Source organism: Corvus cornix, chromosome 3, assembly GCF_000738735.6.
Source record: "Corvus cornix cornix isolate S_Up_H32 chromosome 3, ASM73873v5, whole genome shotgun sequence".
NCBI lineage: Eukaryota > Metazoa > Chordata > Aves > Passeriformes > Corvidae > Corvus > Corvus cornix.
This window is the reverse complement of record NC_047056.1, coordinates 6,824,223-6,847,302: the sequence shown is the minus strand read 5'-3', so window position 1 is coordinate 6,847,302 and position 23,080 is coordinate 6,824,223. Positions and strand designations below refer to the sequence as shown.

Genomic DNA, 23,080 nt, shown 5'->3' with positions numbered 1-23,080 from the left:
GAAGTTTTTGTTGTTGTTTTTGTTCTCAAGTTACTGAGTGCTGAGGGGGCATCTTAGTTGGGAAGAACTGGGGAACTTCAGGATCTGTCCTAGCGTGCGTCTTAGATGGGAAATTCCGTTTGTTTATAAAATTATTAGCTCTAACACCTCTTTTTCTTCTTCCCCTTAAAAAAAAAGTTTTAATTGCTAGTTAGTATCATCTAAGCTCCATGATTCCAGATCAATGTGAGCAAAATCTGACATGTTTTCTGTGTCTCCAGCAGAAGCATATCTTGAAAGTCTGGTAAGAATCTAGAATTCCCTGCAATCCATATCCCTTGGTGTAAACAAAACAAATGATGGTTTTGACCATCTCATTCTTTTAAACGTGAAAATTGGATCTAGAAGTTCCAACCTCTGAACTTTAAAATATGGTATTACTTTTGACTTTCACTAGATGTCATGTAACCAGCAAAAGTGAAGGCAATGAAGTAAAATAACACATTAAAAACCAGGACTGTTAAAAGTGAGACAAATAATTTTTCTAGCAACTTACAGAGGTCTATTATAAAGTAATTTGTCTCCAAGTTGGCAGCCAGCAGAGCTCACATTGAATGTAAGCCAGGCCTTTAAACCTCTAATATTACGACTGGAAATCACAAGAGGGTTTGATTTATGTAAAAACTGAGGAAGATCAGACAACAAGAGATGAACAGCCATGTATGTTTTCAATCATTCCTTCCATCTAAAAATTAAATGTATTATTTCCAATTCATAGCAGGTTGGCTTTTTGTTCTTTTCATATTTTGATAGAATCCAGAAATAACAGTAAGTTGTGCCATCACATACTTTTTTAGCTAACAAAGCAAACAACCAAAATACTGTGGGTTTTCTAAATAAGGTCTTAGAAACCTACGTTATATGTGACCTATATTTAAAAGTACTAATTAATTTGCTTTGTGTTTGTCTTAAATCATGTTCAATGCCTTAGTCAGCTCTGATAAAAGCAACACTGGTACCTCTGATGGCACAGTAATTTTCATTAATTCCTAGAGTACTTTAAAGAACTGTTACTTTCTTAATGTAAAAATGGACCTTTTCATGTAGAGGACTATGTTACTGCATTCCTGTAAGAAGCAAGACCAAGCGGCAAAAAGGTGTATTCTGAAGTTTTCTGTCCTTAACATACAGCATTATAAATGAGAGTATTTTTGTCTGGATTCTGGATCCAGTCTAGATGAATGTCACCTAAGGTCATTACTACTTTGTCCCTCATCACTAACATATGAGTAATCCCTACTCAGGGCTGTTCCAGCTCTGTATTTCAGCCATGCAACACTGCTGAGTTTTAAACAACATTGCTTGTAGCCTCCAGTGAGCCCACTGGCAAACCCTGCTCCTCTCCCATCCTCATAGACACCCGATCCGACGGCTGGTTGCCACATTTTCATGGGCAATTTTCATGCCAAATTTTCATGGGCAAATGCTCCTGGACTTCGTCCCATGAGCTCCTTGGCACTGCACAAATCCTTTCGCATTGAAATCCTGCCCAGTGCACTTAGACCTTTCTCCTTTTGTGTTTCTGGGACAAGGTAGGAGGGAAAGGACGACTGAGGCAGATGGGGTGTGTAGTGACTTCTGACAGTGGGATCAAAGATGGGCATTGTAAGTGTGAGCAGAAAAACTGCCCAGTGCAGTCAGCAATTCGTGTGGCTGAACCGCTGCTCAAAGGGGCTGGCAGGTGGTCCATGAAAAATGCAAGTTAACAGAAGTGGTTACCAAAAGGACTGTGAATAGCAAAGGGACTGGTTTAGGGCGGCTGTGATTGCCACAGGTGATTAAGGCTGAAATCAGTTCTGTGGAATGTAAAACGCTCAAGCAGAAGCTGCTTCCCTTCCTCATTGCCCTGTCTGCTTTTCCCCTTAGGTTAATGCCTGGGCTCTCAAAGAGGGAGTAGATCCATGAGCTGGCCCAAGAATGGATGCCTTGGGCTTTGGAGGACTTAGGGACAGGTTGGCCCTTTTCCTTAGCAGAAGTAATGACTGAGCAGCATCAGCAGGGAGAGAACCTGAGATGTGCAGGGATGAGCAATGCCTCTGGTAGCCAAGAGTTTAAGGGTGTCCTTGCAGTTGGAGTGGGAAAGAAGGTCTGTAATTTCTGAACCAAGCAGAAGTTAGACTTTTTTTTTCACACATTTCTCGTTTGGTGAATTTTAGAGCTCCCTATCAGGAAACTAAATACAAGTGCCTAGGAACCAAAACCACGTCAGAGTGAAAATCAAGCACAGTACATGTGAAATCAGCTCTGGCATTTGTTGCAGTTACCTAAACAGATCTTTTTCTTTAAGCTCTAATCTGATGTGAAAATACCATGTTAAGGGAAGCAGTCTTCATTATTCTATACTTTGGTGTCCAAGTGCTCAACTTTGCAAAATAACTGTTTTGTTAGCAGGGTATTAATTTTAATTTATTTTAATGAAATAAAAGCCACAACCTTTATGCTCCAGAGAAGCTCATCTGTATCATGAGATCCATCATCTCAATCCAGAATAGGAGACTGGGCACTTCAGTGAACATCCCAAGTGTAAGCAGGGAACAATTCTGTGCTCTGTATGCCCTCTAAGGAGGAGTAGAAATGCTTCACAGGGTGGTGGCATACCGCTACTTGCAGCACTTGTGTAGTAAAATCAAAACAGGTGTAGCAGACCACACTTAAAAGGAATATAAATCTATCACTTAAGTTACCTGCTTTTCTTAAGAGGCCCAAAATTTACCTTTGATAGCAAAGTAAGTTGACTTGGTAAACAAAGATGATTTTGTCACAGAATAACAGCCTTGTTTTTCTGTGAGATACAATTTCTGAAGACAAAAAGTACAAAATACAGAAAAAGGGTAACAGTAATGAATTTAGTTGCGTATTAAGATGTAGTTTCAAAATGCAAATTCTGTTCTAAGATAAACCTGCACTGATTTTTGTACTGATCTCAACTTCACCAAAATGTGAATTTGCTGATAGAGCTCATGAGCTTGTCTGAGGGATGAGAATGGGTATTTTTTTTTTCCTCGTTTTGAATCTTGAAGATCAGAACTTCCCCAGTAAGAGAATGATTCTGCTAATTATTCTTAAATCGTAGTGAACTTAGGAATCTTGAAGTCTCTCTGTTGCAATGGGATCAGTATCACAGAATTTGAAGAGTAGGATGCTGTGAAGACTTCCTACTGAAATTGTATCATACCCTGAGTGCAATAAGCCAGTTTGGGTTTGGACGAAATCATTAGCCATGGAGAACTGCAGAGAGCAACCAAGGAGGTCAAAATCCGTAACAATAATGAGATGATCTAACCTGTGGAGAAAGCCTAGTTCAGGAGTTAGTTGCCAACTTGACCTGTTTTGCCACAATATGTATTCTTAAACTGTCATATTTAAACCTTCACCATACTTTGTGGGCATGAAGAAGAATGTTCGCTGATTCTGAAAACCAGTTTTCTGTGAGTCTTGGCTTCCTGATTTCCTGTAGCTGTCACTGGGAGATGACTGTCCTACCTACTGCAGTGGCCAGTATCTACCCAGTATGCATTCACCTCACTGTTCAAGGAATAAAGACAAAACCTTGCAGGGATTTACTACTTGTGGTTATTTTGGCAACAAGTGATGACTGCATTTTTTAAGTTGCATTTCTCAAAAGTCCCATGTCTTATGATTTGGCCCCCCTGAAAAGCTGGCTGACAGATTGCAATCACACCGAGTTAGAGCTTTCTGAGCTGCAATGGAATGAGTGTTGGAAATAATCACGTGTGGGTGTTGAGCAGCCGGGAGTATCTGGAATGCTAAATAGACAGGTCCAGGATGCTGGAGTATTTTCCTCATCTGAAGTAGCTCATTATCTGGAAAAAACATTATTTTACTGGCTGGAAGTCAAAGAAGGGGCCTCTTCATATGGAGAGGAAGCAACAAGCATGCCTGGAGGAGACTGCAGGCTTATTTATGCTACCTGCGAAGATCAGCCAGTCTTTCAGGGGGATTGATGATGTGGTGTTTGAGTGGATTGATTCCAGCCTTCAGTTGCTATTCTCCTCTTGCATGCAATCATCCAGGTAATAGTTCCTGTTTGTATTTCTTGGTGCATTCAGCTTCTTTTTCTGTTGACTGTAGAAGTGAGTTGCAAAGTTCCTAACTGAAGATGGAATGGTTGATATAGGGGTGTATTTCTATGTGCTTGCCTTTTTTGCTGTTCTCTTTTCCTTGTGGCCACTTCCCAGACACATCCTTCATTAAAGCATTAAAGTTGTCTCGAATTGATTGTTTAAGGGTGTCCTCTCACCTGGGTTAAAAAGGATAGAAAAGGGATTTGAGTCTTCTCCTCTTCTACTGCCCTTTCCCAGCATCTCTGTCCTTAACAGGTGTCTGAAAGTACTGAAGCCTCCCAAACCAAAGGCTCAGGAACTTATTGCCTGGAACATCTTTTGTAAAACCTCATTGAAGTCTAAGGACTTCAATAGCCACTTTTACCCAGAATAAATTAAACGAGCAGATAAGCTCTTTATCATATTAGGAAGTAAAACCAGTAGAGCGTGCTTCAAAAGACAAAGCGCAAGAAGAAATCTAAAAATAATCAACAAGAAATTGAACAAAAAACCCCAAAGGCTTTAAAACACAGCTGGAATCTTTGTAAAAGGAATAAAGAAAACCTTTCACTTCAAACCTGGATGCTGTGGAATGATTTACAGAACGAGAACACCTTTTTATTGGAGTAGCAACACAAATCTACAGAAAGGTAAGGACCAGAAAATAGGAAAAGAACCCCAAGAAATATTTGGCCAGTTTGAAAACTGTCACTGGCAGCAGAGGACAAGTTAAGTAAAGGCATCAAAAAACAAGTGAAAACAGACATTTGGATTTGAAATCCAGTTCTGGAAAATGGTACAGGACCAAATGCTGACAAGGCTTTAGCTTCCCCCTAAAGAACGAAGGGCTCCGTGATACTGTCTATCTATCAGTGTGACAGCTCTACCTCTGGAATTTGAACCTATTGCCAACTTCAAGGAGATTTGACAGTCAGGTCAAGTCAAAATATGTGTAGCTGGGAGTCAGACACATGTTGTGCTGCCTCTTTCTTAGCCACACACGGAACAGCTGGACAGAGAAAGGGAAAATGGGAGACAGAAGGTGCTTAGGACCTTACACAGGACAGAGAGGTGAATGCACAAGGTCAAATCAAAGCTGCCTCAGTGATGGCCAATGCTGTGCATCGAAGAAGGGCTGCAGCCAGAAGGCAAATGCGTTGCAACACTTCCACAACACCCTCCTTTTCCCTCAAATCAGTCTGTCCTAGCTCAAATGTACCTATTGCCATTTAAGAAGCAAAAAAAGTACTTTGAGGTGTCTCCTTGGTTCACTTCAGCACTGTCAAGAATAACAAGGGCTTTAAAAAAAAAAACCACAACAAAAAATATGGAAACAAAGCAACTCGCAACTGGGATTTGGACCTCAGGTTAAAATCTGTGAAAGAAGGCCAAAGATCTTCTGAGGGTTTGTGGACTGCATATTTCCTTGTAGTTTTGTCCAACAGAATAGGAAGCACCTGGTAATGTGGAAGACAAAAGCTGCTCTCCAAAAGCCACATAATTTTGTGTGCCAAAAACTTGTGTTGAAAAAGACTTGCATTTGTTCCTGACATATCTTGCATTGTTAAAAAAATGTAAGGCTGGTCTTTGAAAAAATAAGTCAATAATACAAAAGTGGAAGCACATTTTTATTGGGAAAAAAGCCATAATAAGTGTTCCTGTCACTATTAGGCAGGCCAGGAAGGAGCCTTCTGAATTCCTGGGGGAGATCCTGTGTAGGACAATTAGGATGTGGTGGAGATGAAATAAAATCTGGGGGTGAAAAAGTTAGTTTCCAGATGTCCCTATCCACAGCAGGGGCATTTGGCCTAGATGTTCTTCAAGGCTCCATCCAACTCAAACCATTCTATGGTTCTATGGGTTTTTTTTTGGTTCTTGCCAGTTCAGTGCAAGTTCCTGTTAATGTCTAATACACAATATAACCTGTGTTCGCCACAAACATGAAAGCAAATGACGCTTTTCTTGATGATGGCACGAAGTGTAAACAATCTGTTACTAGTTATTATTTGCTACGAAATGTATTTGGGCTAGTGAATGAAATTGGTGTTACAGGAAGTCCTGTAGTCAGTGCTGCAGAAACATAATTTGTCAAAATTCGCTTAAAAAACTTAAGTCTGGCGGGCGAGCTCCTGCCGGCTGTCGGGTGGAAACGAAGCCCGCTGCTGAGGGCGCTGAGGGCAGCGCCGGTGAGGGGGCCGCGCCCAGGCTCTCCGCGTGCCGTCAGGGCCGGGCGGCGGGAGAGGCGGCACCGCGGCGCCCCTCGGTCGCTCTGCCCGGGTGAGGCCTCGCTGTAAAACCTGAGCCCGCCTGAGCACAAACAGCGCCGCGCTGCTGGTGCTGAGGCACAGCCATCGGAGTGTCGGCCCGGCCGCCCTGCGCTCCGCTCGCCCCACGGCCGCTCCCTTGACGGGCTTTCGGGCCCTGCAGGGTCTCCCGGGCGGGAGGGGGCTGCGAGCGGCTGAGCGGTCCCTGCTGCCTCGGCGTGACCCTCGCGTATGTTTGTCTTTCTCCCAGCGCCTGCTTAGCATTCAAAGTTACTTTTGCAGTGCGGTCAGGGCTTTGGGCGGCTTCCACGAGACCAGATTGCTCAGAGCTCCGTTCAACCTGGCCTTGAATGCTTCTAGGGATGGGGCATCCACAGCTTCTCTGGGCAACCTGTGCCAGTGCCTCACCACCCTCACAGCTAGAAACTTCCTCCTAATATCTAATCTGAACCTATGCTCTGTCTAAAGCCATTCCTCCCTGTCCTGTTACTCCATGCTCTAGTGAATAGTCCCTCTCCATCTTTCTTGTAGGCTCCCTTCAGGTACTGGGAGGCCACAGTTAGGTCACCCCTGAGCCTCCTCTTCTCGAGGCTGAACAATCCCAGTTCTCTCAGCCTTTCCTCAAGGAGAACTGCTCCATCCCTCTGATCATCTTGGTGGCTTCCTCTGGACTCACTCTAACAGCTCCATGCCCATCCTGTGCTGCAGACCCCAGATCCTGGACACAGCACTGCAGGTGGGGTCACATTTGAGTGAGACAGAGGGGCAGAATCCCCTCTCTCACCTGCTGCCCACAGGGCTCTGGATGCAGCCCAGAACAGGGTTGGTTTCTGGGCTGCCAGAGCACATTGCCACCTCATGTCCAGCCTCTCATCCACCAGCACCCCCAAATCCTTAAACGATTTTTATTCATGTTCTTCAGGAGTCACACTACTGTGTATTCCTCCACTGTTTCTGTAGCTATACGGATGTAGAACAGGGAACTGTGTAACAAGGAGGATCAAGATCAGGACTGATGAAAGTATAACAGCCAGGAAGGAGAACTAATAAATACTAGGAGAACGTTGAAAGTGAAAGGATGGGTCGAATGTGATCTTACAAAGGGGAAGCAGCAATTTCTTGAATGAAATGGAAATGAAGAATATTTTGAGATGGAAGTGGTTTGACCAAACTGACTTGATGTGGAGGAAGTGTTATGAAAGTATTGAGATTAAGTCAACCATATGTAAAAACAAATATATCGTGACACACAAATATATGCAAAGGCCTAATTAGGATTCTCAGTCTGATGTTACGCTCCTAGTTAAAGTGGCATCTCTATCCTCATTTTCAAATGCAATGGCAGATCAAGATACAGCAGTGGGCTGAGGCAGCCACACACTCACACCCTCTGGCCTGGCCTTGCCTTGACATTCCCAGCCTCTGGCTGCCAGGCAACAGCCTTGTGACATCACAGCTGATGCCACCACCTTGCACAGACCCCGTGGGCACTGCTCGGCTCAGCTCAGGGTGAGGGCGAGAGATCGCAGCTCCTCAGGCAGCTCCGCCATGCTCCGCCCGGGGCTCTCCCTGCTCCTGGGGCTCTGCGTGGCCTCGCTGCTCCCCAGCACCCTCAGAGCTCACAGCTGTCCCAGCAGGAACACGGCCCGGCTGCACGTGCCAGCCCAGGACGTGCAGCAGCCGGACACTGGCACAGGCAGTGCCAGCCTGTGGTTGGTGCAGGTGCACTGCTGCACCTTCTTAGCCCTGTCCCTGCTGCTCGCCGTGCTTTGCCTTGGATGCAGCCTCCGGAGAAAAGCCGAGAGGCAGCGCAGAGAGGTGAGGGCTGGGGACCAGGCAGCTGGGATGGTGCCAGGGGGCCAGGAGCTACAACGTGTAGGGAGAGGACTGCCAGCCCCTGTGCAGAGGAAAGCCTGGGCAGGCACCAAGGGTCCTCTACCTCTTCCCCAGCCCTGTGCCCGAGCCCAGAGGCAGAGGTGGGGCTCAGCCCCCTTCCTCCCAGGAGGAAACAAGGACAGGCTGAGGCACAAGAACAAGACAGATCCTGCCCGAGGTCTTCTCCACACAAGCTGTGGCCTGGGGCAGCCCAGCCAGGCCCCAGCTTCCCCAGGAGAGCCCAAGGGGCTCAGCCCTCTGAGTCCCCTCTGCCCCTTTCACCGTGCTCCCTGCCCCGTGTCTCCCAGGAGAAGGCCTGGACACGCTCAGCTTGGCCACGGACCTGCTGCCTGGCTGACTGCCCCCCCCTCCATGACGAGGTGATCGGCCGGCAGGAGGAGAACTCTGCCTCCACCAAGAGCTACCTGAGGCACCTGCGCCAGCGCTGCCTGCGGGGGGACGTGCTCCAGAGAGGAAGGAACAAGAAAGCGTGGAAGGACTTAGACGAGGAGGCAGCGCTTTTCTCTGATTGAGAAAACAACACCTGCTAGGCAAATGGAGCAATATACTGCAAGATTTCCAATCCAGCTTTTTTATTATTATTAAAATTATTTATTAAATAAGACAGCTTTTATTAGTAGCGAATGAAATTGTTGTCAGAGAGATACCATAGAAATTTAATTGTAGTGAAAATTGTAAAAATTGTAGTTTGGCTGAAGCAGGTGATTTTCTGTCAGCTTGTTTGCAGAGAATGAATGGTACTCTCCGCTGTTGCAGGAACCAGTGTAACAGCTACATGTTGGGCTTACTTCTAGGAAAACAAAAGTGAGAAGTTAAAATCTGCTTCATCTAGAGGGATGAGGATAATCTTTTACATAAAAGATATCCTTTCGCTTCTCATGATGGAGCTTGAGCAAGAGATCGAGTGAATTCTGCAAACAGAACAACCTTGTCTTGATCTAATAAAAGCTTTAGAGTTTCAACTTTAAAAGGCTGAGCTTTGCAAATGAGAATTTGAGGTGTCAGCTAAAATAAATTTACAATATAAGTAAATCCATAAGGACATCTGGACTCATCATGGATCTACAAAGAAGAGGAGCAGGGCCTGGAAGTGTGGAGGCACTTTGGGAGAGTGTGGACTGGGATAATGAAATGTCTCACACATACAAAGCTGGTTCCCAGGACTGATGATAGTGACCATCAGAGAAGGTATCAGGGAAATGGGATTCATATACAGCTGCCCTCGATCCTGGAAAGGCACCTTCAGAAAGCAGTGTGTCACCTCTACAACAAAGTGGACAGAAAATAATAAAAACTTAGTATCTCTAGCAGAACACAATAGTCAAATGCTCATTGAAGCAGAAAGATGTAAAGTATCTGACTGTTCCAAGAATTTCCTACCAAGTCTATTATGAAATAAAGGTATTTTTAATCAGTAAGTTTAGTTTTGATTAGCTATCAGAAGTCACATGTGTAGATATATATGTATCCTGAATATCAATATATGTGTGTATTGTGCATTGTATTATATAGTGCACACTGTGTATATATGTATAGTGATATGAAACATATGTATATTGCATATTAATAGATGTATATTGCATATTGGATGATATATTGATGATGTATATCTACATTGTATGTTGATATATAGATGTATTGCATATTGGATGATATATATGTGTACTGATAGAATGTATCTGCGTATGGATATAAATATGTGTATTAACATGACTATGTAGCATATTTGTATATTTGTACATTGCATACTGTATGATATATTTTGATATAGATGTATATTGCATATATATATATATATAGGTACATTATATACTGTATGACCTGTATATTGGTTATATATATCGATATGATATATATGTATATTGATATGAGAGATATATATTGCCCTGGGGGTAACAACACCGGAGGCCGCTATCCACCCCCTTGAGACACAGATCACCTCTGAGCTGCTGTCTCAGGAGGCCGTGCCCAGTGCCGATGGCGCGGCAGCGCCGGCCCGGACGGCGAAGCGCGGCCCGCGCCCCCCGCCATGCGCGCCCCGCGCGCCATTGGCCCCGCGGAACGCCAATCAGCACTGGCGCCACTTCCGGCGCGGGGCGCGCCCCGGCCAATGGGCGCAGGGCGGGGGCGGGACGCCTCATGCTCACCGAGGCAACGGCCGGGCGGGCGGTCCCGGATGGCGGCGGTGCAGGGTGAGTGCGGCGCCGCGGGGCTGCCCTGCCCCGCCGCTCCCGCCTGCCCCGGCGCGGCCTCTTCCGCGTGCCCTGCCCGCGGGGCCGCACGGGCCGGGAACGCGCCGCGCCGAGAGGCGGCCGCGCGCGGGCTCGGGCGGTCCGCGCGTCCGCCGCGCGGGGTCTGCCCCGGGTGACGTCACGGGCCGCGGCCCCGCGTGACGTCACGGGCCGGGCGGCGGGAGCGCCGCGCCGCCGGGATCGGGGTGGGCGCGAGGGAGTTGGGGCCCCTGCGCTCCGCTCGCTCCGCGGCCGCTCCCGGCGGGACTCTTGCGGCGTCAGCCCGGGCGGGAGGGGGCTGCCTCGGCGGGACCCGCGCGTGTGTTTGTGTTTCTCCGAGCGCCTGTTCAGGATTCAGAGTTACTTTTGCCGTGCAGTCAGATCTCTGGGTGCTTTGGTAAAATCATTGTGCTTCCTGTTCTCCAGCAGTCACGCTGATGTGTATTCTTGCACCGTTTCTGTCGCTGTACAGATGGAGAGCAGGGAACGTGTAGCAAGGAGGAGTGAAATCAGGAGCGGTGGAAGTTTGACAGCCAGGAGGGAGAACTGGTAAATCCTAGAAGAGGCTTGAAAGGGAAAAGTTGAGTCTAGTGGGAGAGTGGGAGCTTAAGAAGTGGAAGCAGCAGGTTTGTGAATGAGATCTACAAGGACTTGAAGAAGAGTTTGAGGTGGGAGGGGTTTGAGAAAATTGAGTTGGTGGGGAGGAAGTGTTACAAACTGAAGCAAACGAGAGAGATAGGTTGCCTCTGTGTTCTCTAGTAGAAACAGAAACATCCTTAGACCCAGCTGTATGCAAAAGGCTAATTAGGATTTTCAGCCTGCAGTTACACTGTTAGTAAGTCTTTATGTGACATCTCCATCTTAATTTTCAAAAGCCATTTAATCATCATCATTGCTTTCCCTTCCACCACACTATTTCTTCCATTCCTGTGAGAGTTTAAATTCCTTACTTGCTCCTCTGTCACTTCACTGAAGTCTGTGCTGTACCCTTGTTTCTGTACGGTGTAACAAGATGCAACAAAGAAGACCAATAGTTGCTGGAGCCTTCTTTACTATTACTAGTAAAAAGGAAGTAAATGCAGTGATTAATACTTTAATTTTAGCTCTGAAGTATATACCAGTGACCATTACAGTTGGATGTAATCCATAAATGCTCTTTCTCTCTGCAGAGCCTGTGTATTGTAGTGGCCTTTCATTTTGTATCAAGACATATATAATTATAACAATAAGTTCATATTTAATTTTGAAAAGTAGATTTATAAATGTATGAAGATTACTATGTATGTTTAGCATTTAAGAAGAAATGATGGTAAATAAATAACTTCCTCCAGAGCTGTGCTAATTCTTCTTATCAAAAGAATGATTATGGCAAACCAGCTGGTTTGTTCTGTGGCAGTGCTGAATCTTGCTAAACATCATTTGCATGGTTTGGGTCATGTAAATGGAGTGATATTTAATTACTGGAGTAAGCCATATAGCATTTGCAAAGTCAGTGGTTTAAGTCTTATGCATTAAACATCTCATTTTTCCACTTCTGTGGAAGTGGAAAAACACTTTCCAGTGTTCTTGGGTTACAAAGTCCTTTTCGAGATGGTAGGAGTGATAGATGTTATACTGGAATATAGAGGTGTAGAGTCTGAGAATGGTTTGGCTCGAAAGGGACCTTAAAATTAATCTAGTTCTTAATATATAACCTATCTTAATATATTACAGAGGTTTTCTCCATTTCTGCATTAACACTACATGCTTTTCACTTCCTTAAGCAATTCAACATGTAGAATGTCTCTATTTTGCCTGTTAAACTAGACAAATGGTTTTGTGTTAGGATTAATGTGCAGTAAAAGCTGTGGATAAGAGCAGCAGTAAATACAAAGAGTTTGTTTGGCAGCTCCTGATATATACGTCGTTCTATATTGTTACTTTTTTGTTTCATGTACTAGACATTATTGACAATATTTCCATTAGCTTTATATAAACATTAAATTCCTTAAAAATCTTAAGGATAACCATCAAAACCAATAGAGTTACTAAGTTATTTGAGCTTGACTTAAGCATGTTGTGGTTCACTAGTAATCATGGTAGCTCTGCTTACCCAGGCAAACATTATTGCACTGTTTCAGGCTTATTTGGTTTTGGTTTAGAAATACTTTGTCATTTAAAAAAAGTTAATTTTTTTTTCTTTTCCTGCTGCAAATTAGTGGGGAATTATGAGGAGATGGGATGAAACAGTATAGAAGAATAGGAATTCATTAAAGGATCTTAAACAGCTATTCCTTGCAAAAGAAAGGAAAAGGTATGGTGTTTTAAAGGGTTACTCATGTGCTAGTAAGATGGGCGGAGAAATAAGCTGTATTGTTGAAAAACAGGACACCATGGAAAGCAAAACTTATATTAACAATTCCTTCCAGTGTCTGGCAAGATCATGAGGTTCAAGTTATGTTGTAGTGAAAAGGCTGCTTTCAGCTTGCAACATGAACTTTGATTATTTAAGTCTCATTAATGCTGTTGGCTAGGGAAGAGGCAGAACTCGGAAGCCCTCCTTTGGAGCGGTGTGTTCCCCTTGGTTCAAACCTGTCTCCCAGAAGTTCATTCTGAGGTTATTTGTGTGAAATTCATCTCTTGAAATCAGTGTCTAACATATACATCTGATCTGGTTTTAGGATGATTTCTCTCCAGAGTTTATTTTTGAATGGAATTGTGCTCCTTCCCAGTAGAAGATGGTGATCCTAATGTATGATCATGGAGAAGGGGATAAGTTCAGTAGAAGTGTTACCTTCCAAATCATCTCAGGTTACAGCTGTAAAAGTGGTGGTCAAAGAGCCCGAAGCAAAGCAAACCCAAAGAGGGAAACGAGTGGGATTTGTGCTTGTCCATGCAGGTAAGGTGTGGAAGCAGAACAGTGGGAATGGAAATAATGTATATTTTGATATCAAACTAGATATCAACAAAAATTTTATAGTGGTTTTGGACTACTAGTGTGCTAATAAAGTGACATTAACTCTGTGTGCAAATCTGGGAATGGGGAGTTTGATTGGAAGTTGCACTGGAAACTCTTAATCAAAATGTAGCTATTCGGGTATTCTGGATGGTATGTTTTTTATCCTTGACAAAGAAAACCCCTAAATTTAAGTGATTATAAAATGTCATATTCTGCAGTTGTCTGCTAAGCTTGGCAAACCTACAAAATGGAGGAGATATTTCAGTCTGTTTCTTTATCTTTAGAAGGATCAAATACAGTCGTTTCATTAGTGATGATTTCTTGTCTAACTTGTTCGTGAGGACAGTCCAGCTGAGACCTTCTGAAACCTCCTTGGGCTGTTTGTTGCAGAACTCTTTTTACTCTTTTGAGATTTTTCTTCCAAGTCTATTTTTTTGATCTTGTTCTTGTTTAAGTGAGTTACTGTTTATTCATTCCGCATGTAATGAAGGGCTCCTCTACTGAGATCTGATAGAAAAATTATGTGTTATGTGTGTCTTGCTCATAAATTCTTTTCTCACAGGTTCTTTATTAAATACTATGAATCATGAAGTTAACAATGCTTATATCTGGGTGTATATTTGTTTTGAGCATCTGTGTGAGAACATGAGGTGAAATATAGGAAAGTGGCCTGGTGATGCCTAAAATATTTGAAAAGCCAACGTGTTACTTGCTTTATAAAATCATTAAGGTTAAAAAAAACCAAACCCAAACCTCAAATAATTTATTCTGGGTTGATATTTGATGACCCTGGTATTCTATTTTAAGGGCAAATGGAATTGCTCAATATAGTGTCCTTTACTGGGTCACTTTGGTACTAGTATTAAAGCTCATTTTATTAGAGTTTCTCAAAATGAGTATTTCTACACGTCAGCAAAGGGAAGTTGAGATAAACACAAGCACATTTTTAAGTGCAAAACCTGGTAAAACAGAAGTAGATTTTTAAATATAAGTGTCCCACTCTTGTTTTTCTGATGCTGCATTTAGTTGAGTGGTGGCATTGATAAATTTTTCAGGTATGGAAGTAGAGGCAGTGGCTTCAAAATGGGGCAGAATGGTTCAATACAGCAGGATAGATATAAAGACTAAAAATAAGAAAAAGGTGAAAAATCTGTATGATCTTCATTGCAAGGAACTGCTTGTTCTAAATTGGGAGTAACAAGCTCTAATAATGTAGAATAAACGTGAGAAAATGAGCAGAATGGTAATTGTGGTAAAAGGAAAATCAGAGTTTGACTTAAAACTGTGAGTTTTGCCCAATAATGAAGAGTGAAGAAAAAAGCTACTCTGGAAATCCTCCAAGAATGAGTGAAACTGGAATCTCTTAGAAAGTGTTTTTAGGAAGAGATTAATGCTGATATATATACCTGCATGCTTCTGGATATATGCTCTGTATCCTGTATTTTACTGGGTCTGTTTGAGTCTGTGTTGGAATGCATAAAGTTGTCAATCATTGGTACAAAAAGGAAATGCCAATGTAATCCAGAGTAAGAAATGCTGTATCTGCCTGTGTCTTAAATCTCTGTGTGAACTACAGGCTGTAGTTTGCCAGGTGCTATAATAGATTTTCCTTTTGCTTCAATTGCAGGTGCAGGTTATCATTCTGAATCCAAAGCTAAAGAGTACAAGCACGTGTGCAAAAGAGCCTGCCAGAAGGTATGTGTTACCAGCTCCACAGGCCTGTACTGGGTACACAAGAAACACCTTTGGTAGCATTGTCCCTTCTGTAGGAATGGACACATCTGGACTGAGCTGCTCGGGCTCTATGTGTTTATAGAGGGAAATGAGGGAAAACAGAGCAGAAACAGTTAACATGATACAGAGACAGGACAGTGTGTGGCCCTGAGATGCAGCAACATTCTCATCAGTGCTGACAAATAGCAGACACCAAAGGAACAGTGGGAGAACAAGAGAAGGTCACAGTGGTACCTACAAGGACTATTCCTACGGCTTCCTGCACTGCTCCAGGGTTTCTGGAGCTAAATATGGTGTCTGTATTTTGATTTCATCCATGTCCACTCTTTGGAGTTTATTTAAACTCTAGCATCCAAGTTGCTCTGTGAACGCAGGGGTTTCCAGAATTATTTTCTTCTTGATAGCTCTTACCCTCTTAATAGGAAGGGAGGTAGAAACAGGAAAAACACAACCAAAAAAAAAATCAAAGCTGGAAAGGGAGAAATGGCAAGACTTTAATTTCCATTGAAACTAATATGTTTTCATCTCTTCCAAGAACTTTGCTTTGGAACTGGCAAGTCCTGTCTATTAAGTGTTGAATGAGTAGCTGGAAGACCTCTCTCTAGAATTTTTAATGTCTTTTGCTTTCTCCAGGGAGAAGGAGCTTGGGAGCTTGGCAGGATTTTTAGAAGAGTCTGAGTTGGTCTCTGATAGTTATCACTTTGTGTTACAGTTTGTTGCTCAATCTAATACCAATCTAATTTTGTAATGAGAGGCCTCACAAATCATCCAAACTTAACACTGACTTTATTAGCCCTGGTGAAAGTAATTTTCCAGCTAATTATGTGAGATCTACTGTTGAATTCAAGTCCAATTTGAGATTCTGTGTGGCTACTCTTGAGCTGAGTAGCCAACATAAATAACTTCTGTGAAGAACAAACAGTTTCAGGTTTGTCTTGCAGCCATAGTTGTTTTCTGTGGTTCCCTGAGGGAGCTTGACTGTAAGATCTTGTTCAGTTTGGATCTAATAAATACTATTAGGCTCTAGAAGTTCATTGTCGTGTGTGTATATAATTTGAAGGTAGCATTATATTCCTGGATTTGTGTTGGCTTTTAGATGAGGTTGTGAAATTCTCTTCAATTTTATGACAATTGCTGTATGTGATACTGGAAATTTTTGTTGAATCTTGGAAGGAAAATTTGAAACTTGTTGACTGAAACATTTGGTATTTGAAGACATCAAGTATAAGAAGTTATTTTGATATAAATTGGACTGTGCAGAAATCTGCTACTAAATGCAGTGTCACAATGTTGTAGTAGTAAAATCATACCTTCAGATCTGCCCTCATATGATTCACACTGACTTTTTCCAGTGCATCTTGTTCTTATGCCCTCTTACATTTTAAACTAATTTGGTGAAGATTTTATTTCATACAGGACTAGGAAAATGTAGGGCTCAGTCACAGAATAATAGAATTTCCTAAAAATCAACCAAAACTTCTGTTTTACAGGCAATTGAAAAGCTACAGGCTGGTGCTCTTGCAACAGATGCAGTGACTGCAGCACTTATAGAATTAGAGGTATGAATTCTGACTGGTAGTAAATATATCTCTTGGGTGAATCTTGCCAGACTTTTCTGTAGGAAGTTATTAAATGGGAAGTCTCAGTGGATTTTTGGTTTTGTGCTACACTAATTTTTGTCTTTTGCTTTTCCACTATATTTTGATGTAAATGTGTTTAAGGGCTTTATAAAAATGCAAACTGAATAAAAGTTTTCTAGCTGGTACAATTTGGTTGTCATCTTGGGTATGCCTTATCAGATAGTCTTTACCCTTCAAGAGTAAATGCAGTGATTAAAGACTTACTGAACACTTTGTAAGGCACTTTATTTCTGACTTACTGAGCAACAGACAGACTGTTCTGGCTCTGCTTCTTAGGGGAAAAAATATGCTACTGGTTCTGATTTTTATGACAAAATTTGTGCAGATGAATAGGGCAAGTAATGCTTTTATTTCAAAACAGTACTTGTTAATTAAGAGAGAACATCTTCATGAGCAGCTGTTTGTGAGGTTTTTGGAAAAGCATCTTTTTGGAGTGATGAGATTTTTATGGCATCTGCCTTCAGTGATATAATGTAGAAGTGAGTAAAGCTAAACATTTCTGGGATGCAAATGAGGCAGTTTGGTCATTGTCCCAGATCCGGTAATCCCTCATGACAGTAGTGATGGAAACAGGTATTCTTCTTCTCCTGTAAGTAGTAATTGCTGCTTCTTCTCCAACTTTATTCGTAAAAAAAAATGGAAGGCAAGGTAAGTGTTGTGCTGTAAAAATAATTTCCTGCCTTTGGAATTCATGGTAGTATTCCAAGAGGATTAGCAGTGGATTTGCTTACCCACATGTTGGGAAAGTGTCCATTAATGTACTCGATGGGGTTAGCGTAAGGCAGGCAGTAAGTGCATACTTCAGTATGTGTTAGACATGCTGACTGGGAGCCAAGGCTTCGGTCACACTGCTAACTTGGCAAGTGCCTTGGCTTTAGCACTCCTGTGGGTCTCACTGAGCCGTTCAAATATGCTTTCATGTGTTATCTTACACATTAGGGTATGGCTCGCAGAAAGCAGCGGGTATCTCTCGAATGGAATTATTTACGATGCACTTCCCTAAGCTCACTGAGGCTGCTCTCACTCCACAAGAATGGTTTGTGTGTCAGCTCTCTCCTCAGTGGAAAACAAAAATAAAAATCTACTTTGGGTTGTGATTTTTATTGTGTTCCTGAGCTACAAAGGAAAACATATTTTGAGAAGCTTAACTGAACAGTTATAGATTACTTTGCAGCTGTGTCTGGGGTAAATATTTTATGTGTTTTTGTTATCCCCAAGAGACTTTTCTTCTACTTCAGTAGATTTAAATACTCTGAAGTAGCTTCTGTAGAACAAATTATGGCTGTAAGATGAAATGAAAAAGTTTTTTCCAGTTACTCCAATCAGAACCCTTTTTCTCCTTATCTGCCTTGCTACTTTTGTGCTGATGGCTGCCATCATTCTACTTTCTAGTTCTGAATTGTATTAGGTCATTTTTTTATGTGTTCTGTTGCACTAAGCTTTTTTTTTTTCCCTTTTCCTGTGCTTCAGATAAAATGTTACTTTGTTCAGGTTGTACTGCAGTCATTAATGTAATTATTTGGTTTCATTTATTCATTAAGTGATTTATATAGTCTCTTAATTGGGGCTCTGTCTGTTACTGGAACAGGGAATACTGGGTTTGGGATTTGGGCTTCTTTTAGATTAAATTAGTTAGTTTTGCAGTTACATTGAGGAAAAGTCAAATTTTTATACTCAAAACAGAAAATGGTGGGGTTTGCAGTGGCAGTTTTTTGGATTTGGTATGAGAAACTCCGAAGTGTTAGACTGTCAGCTTCCAAAATATGGAAAGGTTTGTATCTACTCATACCTTGTTCTGAGCACCACCTCCAGACATCTCTGCCTTTTCTGTAGCTGCATCTTCTGGTTTAGTACTGGTGGTTTTTCTGTTGCTCTGTGGAGAACAAACCACGTGGCAAGTCAACAAATCAACCAGAATAGTGTTTCTCACTAAGTGCAAGATTTTATGAATAAAAGTATAGGTTTGTGTTCATGGTCTCTCTAGTGAGCTGTCACTCCCTTTTGTTTATGCCTTAGCATAAAGGTAAAGTGTTATAGCATATGAAGTTGGCAAGTACATAACAAAAATCTGTGTGAAACTATGTTTGTTTTCTTGTCTTCGTGTAACACAAATGAAGATACAGAACAATGAAAGATTGTATTAAATGATAACAGATTTCATTGTAAAGTATACTGACTGTAACTTCTTGATGTTTTGGTTTCTGTAGGGCACATTCCTATGAGTTTATCTGAAATATTTAATCACTTTTACGGTTCTCTCAGACTGTTAATGCTGTATTCCAAAAATTCGTAGTCTTTGCAAGGCACAAATATCTTTTAGTGGAAATCTCACAAAAAGTTGAATTTTTTTCCTCTGTTCCGCTCAATTACACAACTCCTGTTACACAGGATTTCAGCTCATCCAAAAGGCATCACTTCAAAGACTCGTTGAGGCACAAGAGTTGCTCTTGATCTTTTATGAGCAAGCTGACAATTTGCTTGTGGTATGCTGTGTTTTATTTTTTCAGGCTCTTAAGTGCAGAAAGAAAAGCCTTTCTATGTTGGACTGTGTGACTCTCAAGTGAAATGGTGTTCTGTGAATATATGCTAACAATAATAATGCTAATAGTTAAATTGAGGAAAAGGTGGATTTCTTTTGCAAAGATACAAGACTGACGAAGAATGCTGTTAAAACAATTGTGCTGGTCTTCATAAGCATCAGCTGTATTTGATAAGGTCATTAAGGCAGGTATGTTTTCTGGTTTGAGAGCTGTCATTGCAGAGAAATGTTACCTCTGTCAGCTTTTGGTAATAAAATGGTCTGGACGAGGTATTTCACAAGACTCACTATTTACTCTGTTTACTTCTGCAAAGACATTATTACAGTACTGTTACTTTTTGCACTCTTGCTATCAGCCACCATACGATGCCTGGATTTTTGTTGAAACACAATGGAATTATTAAACAGGGTTTTTTTTTTGTGGGGGGGAGGAGACCCCATACAACCCACTTGAAATGTGCTGTTTTCAGCAAAACCACATGCTGATTTGCATTTATGTCTGGCTGTGAGAAAATTACGTGATTTCAAGCTTTTCTTTGACTATAGAGCACTTAAGGAAGTCTTCTGATCAGGTACTAGAGACAGGAACATAAGGTGGCTGTAAATGATGATTTCAAGTTGTTTCTAAGTTTAGTGTAATCTGTTATTAATATGTGTGTAGATTACTTGTTTCTTTATCTGACTTCAGTAGAACGTTCTTTATGAGCATCACTTAAATTGGGAGCTAATATGATTGATGGGGAAGCGGATGTCCCATTTTGGGTTCCAGTCTCCTTGCTATTGAAATTGCTCAGTTCATTTTGCATGTTGTTGTTTTGGATCAATGCAAAGAATGTTTTGTACCTGTTGTTATACTCAATCAGTGTATTTCTGTGGTTGTCAGCAAAATTTTGCAGTGAAAGAACCTTTTTCTTGATTTTTTTTCCTGTTTTTGTTTGTTTTTTTTAATTTTTCCTTGTAATTAAGACTTTTGAGTATACAGTCTTAGTCCCAAGGACTTCTCTTTCAAGCAGAAGCAGCCTTGTTGTATTAAGGCAGTCACCATAGATGCACTTTTAATGGATAATGACCTGGAAGTTGTTAATTCTAGTTAAAAGCAGTACTATGATGTTTTGCTGCAGAGTGACCGACAGTAATTTGTGACAAAAGTGTTGTCTAAAAACATTTTTGCTAGTTTAATTGAAAGGGATGGGACTCATCTTTGTAGACTATTGATTGTTGTCACAAAACTCCCACAGAAAAATAACTTAAAATTACAGTATTTGAAAAGAAATGCCTGTATCCCTTGAATTTGTTTTAGAAGTGACAAATAAGCCATGACCAAAACTGTATCAAAGATGGATGGGATGTTCTTTTGTGTTCATTGAAAACCGAGCATTTTAACTATTTGCCTAGGTACAAGTGTTAGAGAGTTGGGTAACTCCTTCAAGCATTCCATCTTTGACCACAGCTAGAAACTTCAGGATGCCCGTATTTGCTGCCTGAACATTTATAGTACATTTTGAAGTAAAAAGGATTCTAAAAATAAAAATGATACCCTCAGAAGCTCGAGAGTTTTGCAGGACGGGTAACTTGGGGAAACAAAACTCTTCTTTCACATCTTACAGCTCTTGCCTCCTTTGCTACAGGTTTACATGGTTAGTTTTAGAGATACTTTGTGGAGTAATTGCCAGGAAGCCTAGTATTTTTCACATAATTGAAGACTTACATTTTGTTAAAATGCTTTGAATAGCTGTTTGTTTTTTCTCTCTTCCTACTTACTCTTCTGTGGTAGCAAGGCTTGCTGTTAACATGCCAAGCTCAGGCTTGGTTTGCTTACTTGTCTTTTTCAGTTTCCTTAGAAACACAAAGGCTGATTGCTGCTTGTGGTTTTAAATAAAAGTGTATTCCTGAAGATACCTTTTTCTCTTTTCCTGTCCTCCCTTTTCCTGGACACATGCTTTGGTTGGGTTCTTCCCCATTTTATGGTAGTCAGGTCTTGCAGTGCTGCATTTTTCTGTCTGAGGGTATGAAGAGACTTTCACTTAGGTCAGTTTGTTTCTTCCCTCTTTGAAGGCATTCTTGCTTCTGTTTTAATGTTTCTGCATTCCTTGAAAGTTTTGAATTTTCATTTCAAAATACACCTTAATGTTCATACATTCATTATATTCCTCCACTTGCATATCAGACTCTTGAAATCTTTTGATCAGACTTCGCAGAGGTTCATGTTTTCAAAAAGAGATTGTTTTTGTATGGTGTATTTCATGCCTTTGCCTATTCATAGAAGTAGGTGTGAATGCCTTGTTTCCATTTTTTTATAAAGGCTTTTCGCCTACCTTGTTTCAAAGGCTTTTATCTCACCTCGGAGACACTTAGGTAGATATCAAAAATTCCATGGGTTCACACCCAGTTTCTCTAAAGCTGTTTTCAGATTGCCTTTCAGATGTGTGAAGTTGAACCATCTTCCTCTTAGGAATTCTGAGATTGTTTTCTTAATTGAATGCAATCTAATTCTAAAGCTAAGTGAAACTCCACAGAAATTTTGAACAGATGCTTGGAAGTTGGTCTTTATTTCTTTTTACTGGAGAAGTTACTCGTGTTGTGACTGATTGTACTGGTAAGATTCCTTCTGAGTCCTAATATGAGAGTTACTCTACCGAAGAGATACCTGCAATTTGGTGTGGAGTTATTCTTTATCAAAAATTCTGTAGTATTCTGATAAATATTCTGTAGGGGGAAATAAGTGACATTCCTGTTGTCTTTAGATGCTCTGAGTAAGTTATCTCTTGGTGCATCCTTGAGTTTGTGCCAGTGGAGGTGCTACGCCAAAGCATGTAGCACATCTAGATCCTTAGAAATAAAGTGAACTCTGTATCCTGTACTTTTTCCCTACCCTCTTTTTATTATTTCCTTTACCAGATGGTAGAAACCTTTTGTGTCTTGAGTGCAGAAGCATTCTAGACAGTATTATCAGGACTTCTTCTCTGGTGGGTCCTTCTTACTCCCTTTATTTGGCCATGACATCTACTCTTAAGATAACAGCTGTCTCTGCTTTGTGACAGTGGCAAATCTGTGGAGCACAGCATTTTTCCTCTTTTCTATTTCTTTTGAGTATAATGTGTTGAGTGAATGTTTTTGGAACAGAACATTAGAGATTTGTCTCCAGACTCACAGGTCTTTGCACTCTGATTACCCAGGGGTGAAGAACTTGGACAGCACTAGGAGCAAGCATTGTTCATCCTAAGCATTCCTGGTTTTACTGTGTCTTCCAAGTACCTTTCACCGTTCTCTTTCAATTCCTTCCACCACTTCTCTGCTTCCTTTTTTTATGAACTTAATTTTCTTCGTATCTGTAGAGCCTGGGGAGCAATGAAGGCAGTTAAGCCAGCGGCTACTCTGAGCCTTCTCCCTTTTCAAGGCCATCATCTATTTTTAAACATATTTTCCCCTGTCCACCCCCTTCTATGGAAAGTTATTTGTGCGCTTTAAGCTGTAAACATTTCATTATCCTAAAATCTTTTCAACATTACTCATTTGCTGTGAGCTGTAGCTGTCGAAATGAATAACTAAATGAATATACACATTGAATTGGAAGAAGTAGTGTGGAATAAAATAGGATAAAATCTTGTGCTGCTTCAGAAGGAAATACCAGAAAATGAAGGCCCGTTTCATGATTATGTATTAATCAGGGATCTTGTATTCATGATTCTTCAGGAAGATAGCATTTTGGTGATTCAAACACTGAGAATGCTTTAC

At 41.5% G+C, this 23,080-nt stretch overlaps 1 protein-coding gene across 6 annotated transcripts in view; it reads left to right on the top strand.

Annotated features, from left to right (window-relative positions):
• The first annotated feature begins 10,382 nt into the window (after positions 1-10,382).
• Positions 10,383-23,080, top strand: part of TASP1 (taspase 1) — an 82,253-nt gene continuing 69,555 nt past the window's right edge. For 2 of the 6 annotated variants that reach the window (XM_039569533.1, XM_039569531.1), the window contains exons 1-4: positions 10,383-10,455; positions 13,155-13,372; positions 15,060-15,127; positions 16,657-16,725. In XM_039569533.1, coding sequence (XP_039425467.1) covers positions 13,228-13,372; positions 15,060-15,127; positions 16,657-16,725 — 282 coding nt within the window. In that variant the 5' untranslated portion in view covers positions 10,383-10,455; positions 13,155-13,227. The other 4 variants (XM_019288018.2, XM_010403058.3, XM_010403059.3 and 1 more) reach the window with 4 other exon arrangements.